The 9,622-nt window shown below is 43.7% G+C and overlaps 1 protein-coding gene across 1 annotated transcript in view; it reads left to right on the top strand.

Moving 5' to 3' along the window:
* sptssa (serine palmitoyltransferase, small subunit A) overlaps positions 1–3,107 on the top strand; it is a 4,398-nt gene extending 1,291 nt beyond the window's left edge. Inside the window, exon 2 of the mRNA XM_070978794.1 lies at positions 666–3,107. Within this exon, the coding sequence (XP_070834895.1) occupies positions 666–769 (104 nt within the window). The 3' untranslated portion in view covers positions 770–3,107. The remainder of the gene's footprint in view (positions 1–665) is intronic.
* Positions 3,108–9,622: the final 6,515 nt, after the last annotated feature.

The raw sequence follows: 9,622 nt of genomic DNA, 5'->3' as shown, positions 1-9,622 counted from the left end.
AGCCTTCCCACGGCCAGAGACACTGATTTTTCTGTCATGTGAGACAAGAAAAAGGAGCAAATTGTCATGTTTGAGCAGCTGGAAATGTCAAATGTCAGAATTTTTTCCCATTAGTTATCCCGTCAGTCAGCTGAATAGATTAATCAGCAGAGTGTTTCAGATCGAATTTAATCCAGCGCTCATTAGAGCTCTCGTTGCGTCTTGTCCGTTGATGCATGTGCGGTGCCACACAGGTGTGTCTGCCAGAACAACAGCTGATCTGTGGGAGTAACCTGAGCGCACAGGTGAGCCTCCTTTGGTGGATGAATGAAATGTGATATGATGGTCTGAACTGAGTGCCCAGCTTAGTTTACTGCAGTGATAATGAGTTCTCGTGGCAGCCTGCGCGTCCCGTGGACAGATTTACCGTGGCCAGGTTACTGCGGTGCATGCTGACATGTCTGCTTACCTGCGTAACCTGTGTCCTCTGAGTAATCGGGTCACTCGAGTGTGTCTGTTGGTGACTCCACAGAAGACGATGGCAGCAGGAAATGAGCCTTTAAAAGTTGGACACGTCAGGACGTGAGACTGATTCAGAGCTCACTCTTAACCACTGACAGTCTGACAGCGTCCTCAGGTATGTTGTGTGCTCCCTCAGAGGTTCGTCCTTAACGCCTCCTCCTCAGACTCCCTGCTGGTCTCTGTGGCCGGCATGGCTGTTTACACCGGCTACGTCTTCATGCCGCAGCACATCATGGCTATCCTGCACTACTTCGAGGTTGTCCAGTGACATGAAGACCCAGCCCACCCACTGACTGTCTCTGGCTTCCTGTCCGTCAAACCACCGGCCCGTCTGTCCACCGTCTCCTGGGCTTCAGGTGGGGATTGTTTCCAACCACGCTGAAGGCAGATCTTTCCTCCTCCTCCTCCTTCTTTTCCGAAGCTGATTAAATATCAAAGCTCTGAGCGTCGTGCTGGAGGCCATGTTGGACATTGTTATTCCCGGGACTGTCTCTCCGTCACTCATATTTGGGACTATGAACAACGTGACGCCTTAGAAGAGGGTGTGCTTGATTTTGTTTCACCTGTTTTCTTTTTCCTCCTCCTTGAATCAAGCGCACCTCACTGTAAATTATCTGGATGTCTGGTTGTGTGGACATGAAGATGTGAAACCACTGTTGTCTTAGAGTTTTATGAGGGTTCAGGAAAGACTGTGGCTGCTGGACGAAGTACTTTTACTCCATTTTATGAGCCAAACAAGATGTTTAGAGCAGGATCAGACCTCTGAATGAGGCCTGACTCAAAGTGGGCAGAAGCTGCTTTGAAGGAACACCTGCTGCCATTTTCAAGCCTCAGCATCATTGTCCATCACCTTTAAAACCTCCCTGTCAGCATGGACAGTCTTCATGAGACATGCTAGTAACAATGCAGTCTATTTTCTGCAATGTCACATGATAAACTGTCATCAACATCTGTATAACAACACTAATCACTTATCATGAATGAGAGGCAGAGTCACAGCAGAAACTACGAGGACATGTGGTCTTCTCATGGTGTCCTCTCAGAGGACACGTCCTGCAGTGATGTGGTCCACCGTTGTTGGTGTTGCAGGATAAATCTAAGAGGTCGTGAGATGAAACATGAACATGAAAAGACATGTTTATATGCTGCAGAAAGTAGGTTTATGTTTCTTTGATCCTTGTGAAGTGTCAGAGTTTCACCTCTTCAGACGTTAAACGCTCGCAAGCCAAAAACACACCAGTTCCCAACCTGGGGCTCGGGACCCCACTGAGGGTCGCAGGATGAATCTTCCCATAATATTTGCCTTTTCTCTTGGAAAGTTCCTGAATAATTTTATTTCTTAAATCCTGAATAACTGACCTCTAAAAATGAGAACGATCTGAGAAGGAACAGACTGATGTGGTGGAGAGGCAGAGCTCTTCTCTCTTAACCAAAACACTTTTCTATTTTTGTACGTTTCTTCTTCCTTTCATACGTCTGTACTGTGACTGATGGACTGCTGTGGCAGTCGGGCTCTGGCTCGGTTTGGAGCTGCTTCAGCATCTCTCTCCTTACCTGTGCGCTTGTGGCTGCAGCTTCCTGTGCACCTGCAGCGCTCTGTAAAGGCTAATGGTGGTGGTCGTCAGCTGATGTTTTATGACACTTTAAACATGCACATCTCAGTGCAGAGTCGCGTCCTGCCTGCAGGCGTCAGTGAGGGATGATGATGTGCTGAAACGGGGTGAAATTGACATACTTGTTCTATAAATTCCACTTTTGTTTGAGACCAAACAGACCACGTTGATGGTTTCCTCTTTGCAAAGAAATGCTTAAAAGTCCCATTTTTATGTAATCATATTTTATGAAATGTGCTCCAGATGCTACTGGTATCCCTTAGAAAATTGTGATTATTTTTCTTTGCAAAACTACATATTTTTCTCAACTTTGTGTATATAATCTTGTATACATATATTTGTAAAGTTTTGTAGTCTGACATGTTGGCGTATAGAGTAAAATATTTGTGTTTTTTGTGAGCTACTGATGCTTAATACTGCTCTATCAGTGAAATCATTAAAGTGGTATTTCACTAAACTAAAGCAGATGGTTTCACTCTGAATGTTTTCTGTGAGTGACGTGTTCGTCCTGTTAACGTTTGTCTCGGTGTCCTTTTAGGAGCTGTTAGACTACATGCTGTAGGTCAGTGTACCATCGCCACGCTGCGATGCTGCGCCTGTACATCACTTTGAACACTGGATTATGGAAAACATCTGCAATGATCTCCAAAATGAGGAAATCCTCCCGACCTCATGCTGTTTAAAGGTGTCCGTTTTAATTGAGGCACACGTTCAGCTTCACTGCGAGGAGGTTTTATGGTAACAGAAGTCATATTAGCTAAACTTCTAATACGTTAACCATTTAGTTTTTTTTTAAAGGGTGCAGTAATTATTCATATCAACTTTAACTGACAGTGAAAAATCTCTAAAAGTCTAAAGTGTGAACTTCATGTGTCAGGTGTCTGATCTTGTTCTTCTGTAGTTGCGGCTGTTGGACACTGGGTGGCAGAGTTTCCCTGTTCTGAACGCAAGAACACTGAAACGTTACCTCTGAATGTTTTATTAAAGTAACTGAAACAGACAATTGAACAGACTTTTTATTGATTTAGAAAGAATTTAACTGAATGTTTTCTCTGCAGAGACCCATGAACAAATATATATTTATTCAAAACATAAATAAATAAATAAATAAATAAATAAATATTGGTCCCTGCTGCAACAAACAGAACCTGGATAGAGAAAATCTGTTTGTCTACAGAGCGGTGAACATTTTAACTTTGATCTTTATTCAACCATAAATAACAAAATAAGCAGAATAAATAATCTGTATAATGAATTCTAATGAGTTCTGGGAAAGACTAACGTGTTTCCTTTCAATCAGGAACTGTGTGATCAATAACAAAGATGGTCAGTCTGACCTGCTGCGACCACAGACACGTTTTACTGTCTGTGCTGAGAGTCTATCCCAGCCGTGGCCAGCGGGGGCAGCAGTGAGCGAGCCGCCGCTCGGTCGAACTCCAGGCGCGCAGCGAGGAAGACGATCAGCGCCATGTTGGATTCCACACGAACAGATGAATGGTGGTGGTCTGCGCGGGAAGAAGCTGCGCGTTTGCCCCTTCAAACATGTCGGACGTGGACGTCGAGCCCGCGGAGGAGCGCCTCCCGCCGTCAGGTGGGTTCGTACTTTCATTAAATTTCCCGCTGTTGATTTTATTTCTTCATCCTGTTCGAGTTTCTCCTCATCGTCACTGTAACCTCAGCAGCATTGTGACGCTGAACGCTTCTCCTCTTCGTCGCTTCGTCGTCATCAGTAAAATATGATCCCAAACTCATCAGCTGTGTCACAGGGTCCTCTGAGCAATTACAGCTTTTTGTTCTGTGCTGTCAGATTAAAATAAAGTTTTTCAAATGTGAAACGGGAACATTTCAGCAAATACACCAGCAGCATCGATCACATTTTATATTAATTTAATTAATTCTTTATGATTTTTAACTGTGAAACACGTTTAAATAACTAAAACTGTGTTTGTCGTCATTATCAGACTGAAAAGTGACTTATAGAGAACTTTAGTTCGTACTTATGTGTATTTCTGAGAGAGAGCTGTGACGGGACGATGTCGTGACACATTGAGTAAGTTATTGATCTCATGCTTTCAGTAAGTCTGCTGATATGTGTTTGTTTCAGATTCCTGAAACTTGATTTTATTCTGTTCTAACGGCAAAGCACAAAAAGCTGCAATTCTTTAGAAGACCTTGTGAAACACAGTTGATGTATTATTTTACTTTTTCTACAATCTGTTGTGGTCATAGCATCGTTTATTTCACCGTGTCACACATCACACTCCTTACAGTGATATTTTCAATCATTTGTAATATATATAATAATATAATGTGTAATGTGTAATAACTAAAAGCACACATCTGCTGAGTGAGGAAACCTCACGCTGACCATCACCACATGCTTCAACATGTGTCCTCTGGGGGGCGCTGCAGAGCAGTGACGAGCCGATCGTCATCAGTGACTCTGACACTGAAACATCTGCCGAACAGATGCTGTGTTTCTAGTTTAATTACACTGTTTAAATATCAGCATACTGTCATTTTAAACTTAAAGCTGCGCTCTGTAAACTGCAGACGTGTCTACATACACACACACACACACACACACACACACACACACACACACACACCTAATGAAGTATTTTACTACATTAATTTGATCGGGTTGCATTTCTACAGTTTACAGAAACTCTCCTATATGAACACTGTGTGTTGCTCATTGTTGTTTGTTTGTTTTTGTACATCATTTTAGATTCGCATCTGTTTTCATGTCTCTGAGCTCATGTGTTCATCTCCTTCATCCACTCATGTGTTCACAAAGTGCTGAACTCGCTCCGTCCTCTATGAACCACTGAGCCTTTCCACGACGCCCCTTTCATACCCAATCATGATCCTCTCACCTGTTTACCTGTGAATGATCCAAACAGGTGTTTGTGGAGCGTTCCACATCTTTCAGTCTGTGAAACGTGTCGCTGCATCAGATTCACAATAAGAGATATTTACAGAAATCAATGAAGCTGCTGAGGAAGAACATTGAATATACAGACTCTGAGCTGTGTTCAGGTGAGTCAGGATCAGATCAGGTGATCACTTTTAAAACTCCGGCCAAAGTGGAGATTTCTGGAAACGCCGGTCCTGTCACGGCGTGCAAACTGGGTTAAACGGCGTTTTAGGTTCTGAAACGTCACAACATGCGACTGACAACACTTAACGTCATGTGAGCGACCTTGTTCACGCTCGCGCCCATTGGTTTGGCAGTTATGATGCGCTCGACGGCGGATTTATCCGGTTCATGTAAACGACAACATTTTTGAAAACCATGTTGTGTGCACAATGTTATTTTTGAAAATGGAGGGGCTAAAATATCTGTTTTCCAAGATACCCTGCTTTGTGTGAACGTAGGCGTAGTGTTGGCAGCAGATTGTCAGGTGTTCGTGTTGTTTTGACCGCACCCTGTATGCATGAACTTGAATGAACCACGCTGAGAAAAGCACGTCCCACGATGCTCTGAAGGCCGCCTCAGAGGGTTTCGTTAATTCAGCGGGGATGGCGAATTAGAGGTGATTGTGTGGGCGTGATCACAAATTGATATCAGCTGATTATCAGCAGCTTCAGTCGAGCTGCTCTGTTCTTCAGTAAACGTCAGGCATTTTTCTCAGATTACAACACACACTGCCAAGGAACGGCGCTCTCCTTCTCTGGCAGCAGATCAGACAGGAAACAGAGGTCTGGTTACTGGTTAACTCCGGCGATGGAGCTCTGCTCACGTACGCACATCGAGCCGCTGGCTGGAGTTTGAACCACCATCGTCTGAAGCGCAGTCAGATCAGCCCAGACTGCAGTCTGCTGCTTTTCATTAGATCAGGACTCCTCAAGCCTTCTTCTCTTTAATCACTTTCACCGGATAACTGTGTAGCTCAGAGTTTGCTTGTTGTTGCTCTTAGAAACACACTTTGATGCTGCGTTCATGAACCATGTAAAGTTCATATGTTGAGGATCTGATGTGCTTCTGTTTGATGCTGCGTTCATGAACCATGTAAAGTTCAGATGTTGAGGAGCTGATGTGCTTCTGTTGGATGCTGCGTTCATGAACCATGTAAAGTTCAGATGTTGAGGAGCTGATGTGCTTCTGTTTGATGCTGCGTTCATGAACCATGTAAAGTTCAGATGTTGAGGAGCTGATGTGCTTCTGTTGGATGCTGCGTTCATGAACCATGTAAAGTTCAGATGTTGAGGAGCTGATGTGCTTCTGTTGGATGCTGCAGAGTGCGACTTGTTTTTTCCAGAGTGTAGTTCATGTTGTTTACTTCGCGGCAGCGTGGCTTCATTTTCACCTGCAGGATGTGAGGAAAGTCTGCGGTGACATCGACATGATGATGATGATGATGTTAATAAGACCTGCAATTTTAGAGAACTTTTTAAATCTGCCTCTGTAGATATGAGAGGGATATTAATATGATCCAAGCATCTAACCCTAAATTACAGCGGGCACGTTCTGTCCACGTTCTGTCCACGTTCTGTCCACGTTCTGTCCTTGTTCCGTCTGCAACACGTCTGATACAGTTGATCGCTGTCAGTCCAGTCAATGTGTGCATTTCCATTGGTTGCGTTGTAAACTGTCAAAGAGGCGTCTCTCTGCTCTGATTTGCAGAGAATTCGCATCGAGTGTATTTTTGATGGACGATGCTTCAATCTGTGCAGAGCAGATGGAGCCAGACAGGAAGTCAGATGTGGGAATGTTGCAGAGAATCCAGTAAGTTTTCAAAATAAAACTCCCTGTGCAGACTCCTGATCACACACTGGAAATAGACACAGTTAAAACAGACACAAAGAGCTGTTTAACCATGCAGAGACAGGCGTCTCTATGGGCCTTAAACCTGCATTCATTCATTTTTTGTCAACTTTAAGGAAAATGCTGCCTAAAATTGTGAGATGAAGGATCCCTTTGATTGGCTCTTAGAGACCGGTGACTAAGGCGTGGTGGGCGGGGCATTTAACAGTCTAAAATAAACATCTCAGGTGCACAAAGCTTGTGATGAAGGCACACTTTGCACCTATGTTTGACACTTCCTTGTTGCTTATCAGCCAACTTATAGAGGATGGTGAGACCGCTGCGTCTGTCATAAGACAGTATCGGCCAATGTTTCGTCCCAGCTGATTCGTCGGTGTAGGCTGAACCAGACAGTGAAGGTGTCGTAAAACCAAAACCAGGAGCTACAGTCGAGCTAAAGGAACCTTCAGTTTGGTCATTATTGTCTGTGAGTCGTCAAACAGAACCAGGATGTCACAGAATGACGACGTCCGTCCAGAAAACGTCTTCGTCCTCTGGCTCTGCGTGACCTTCTGCTCTGTGTCACTGCTGTTTCAGAGCAGAGAAGAAGTCCATCTGTTTACACTGAAACCAGTTCACAGCAGGTCCGGATGGACCGTGGGGGGGCCGGCGGGTGTCACGGTGCTGATTAACGCCGGCCTCGTGGCACAGCGGCTTTCATGTGGCAGCAGGAAGTCGGCTGCTGTGCGGCGCCTCACGTAGAAACACATTCCTCAGAAATGAAGGTCTGCGGAGCGAGCGGCGGCGACGGGCACGATGTGACACGTCTGCATCAGCACAATGACTGATGCACTGCTGCCTCACGGAGCACTTTAGAATCTGATACCAGAGGTGTCTTTTCCAGATGTCCTTAAACACAGCAGGCGCGGTCAGTGACAGTGACTCACGGTGAGGCTGATAAGCTCCGATGAAGAGGAGGCTGAGAATAATATTTCTACGAAGAACTGAAGCCGAACAGTCGGCTGGGAATGAAAATGATTACAGATTAATAAAAAGAAAAATTTCTGTTTCCTGTTATTTGATTATTCTGTAAAATATCTGAAAAAAGAAAAGCAAAACAGAAAATAACATGAAGCAGGTGATCAATGCTGACGATTCTTTTTCTGTTGACAGTTTGACTAATAATTTCAGTACTAATGAACCAGATGTTCCTTAAAAACTTTGTATTTTCCTCCTGAAGTCCACTTACGAGCTTGTTCCAGAGTTTCACGGATCAATACGATCCATCAGTTATCAGTCTTTTCTGAAGGTAGTGACTGAACTAAGACGATGAATCAATGGAAAAGCAGAAGTGAGGACCAGGTCCTGCAGGAAAAGTGTTTAAAATGTAGAATTTTTGATTTTGGTGAAACATTTCAGACACATCTGATGTTTGGACCCTTTAAAGTTGCTTTTTGTTGCAGAGCGACAGGATGGAAAGGTCTGTGAAAGTTAAAAAAAACCTTTGGTGTGGTGGAGCAATATTAGACTTCAGATGTCAGTATTTCTAAAATCTCTGTCCTAAAGTGTTGAGTTTAAAGTCCAGCATGAAGATTATGTTCCTGACGGTGAGAAGAGAATCAGACAGGAAGCATAATAAGAAGAAGAATAATAACATCAACAGAATGTGGCTAAGATTCGTATTGTTTGTTATTATTATTATTATTATTATTATTATTATTATTATTATTATTATTATTATTATTATCGGATGGTTATCCTCCTCCTCCTCCTCCTGTGCCGGCTATCAGCTCTTATCAGCTGCTCTCAGTGTTTTCCTGGCGCGTGGTCAACTTCTCTGTTTACTTCCTCGCGGACAGGAGGAGGGAGGGACGAGGGGAGCACGAGGGCTACATGCGGCTCACGGAGTGCTCAATGGCGGCGGGCACGCCCAGCGCGCGGGCACGTAGCACAGCAGACTGATTTCTGCTGGCGGAGTGAGAAGCAGCGACGTGTTGAGCTCATTGATGAGCAGCAAGATCAATATTGTTGAATATTGTTGTTCACAGTCGGCGCTGCCGTGTGACAGCCTTCAGGTTAGTTTGTGTGTCGTGACCAATTCCCGCGGAAATCAGGTGAAGGTGTTGAAATAAAGAGAAAGATGATGTAACGATGCAGGTCAGCAGAAAGTCTGAGCGAACATCTCAAACAGCACGTCTCACTTTTCTCTCCGCTGGACACGTTCGCTCAGTCAGGACCGGAAGTCTGCCTTCAAAGTAAAAGCTCGACTCACTTGCTGATGGGCGTCGAAGATTTGTGGTTTTATTAAATAGTTTTGTGATAAAGAGTCGGAAAACCCAAACATATTCAGTTTAAGTCTAAATAAAATCAGAAAAAAACAGCAAAGCGTCATGATGGAGAAGCTGGATTCAGAGAATATTTGACAGGTTTCTTCTTAAAACGACTTTCATCATTAATAAATAGCTGTTGATATATTTATTTTATTAGTTGTTCTGTTGAAATGAACTGTGGCAAGTATTTGCTTATTGATGTAATTCCATTTCTTTTTTTATCCCAAACGTTTGATTAATAATTTGGGACAAAAAAAGCATACAATGAAAACTAATATAGTGTCACTGTGGACGTTTTAGACCCTTTTTTTCTTCTTTACTTGTGTCTGGTACCCTGGATATAAAATTAGCACCGAGTTTACTCCAGAAAAGAACAGGCGGCTGAGGCATGTGGGTTTATTTTGAAGTCGATAACCGGAAGTAACGTC

The sequence above is a fragment of the Chaetodon trifascialis genome, chromosome 14 (genome assembly GCF_039877785.1).
Source record: "Chaetodon trifascialis isolate fChaTrf1 chromosome 14, fChaTrf1.hap1, whole genome shotgun sequence".
Taxonomy (NCBI): Eukaryota; Metazoa; Chordata; class Actinopteri; order Chaetodontiformes; family Chaetodontidae; genus Chaetodon; species Chaetodon trifascialis.
This window is presented reverse-complemented; position numbering and strand designations above follow the sequence as displayed.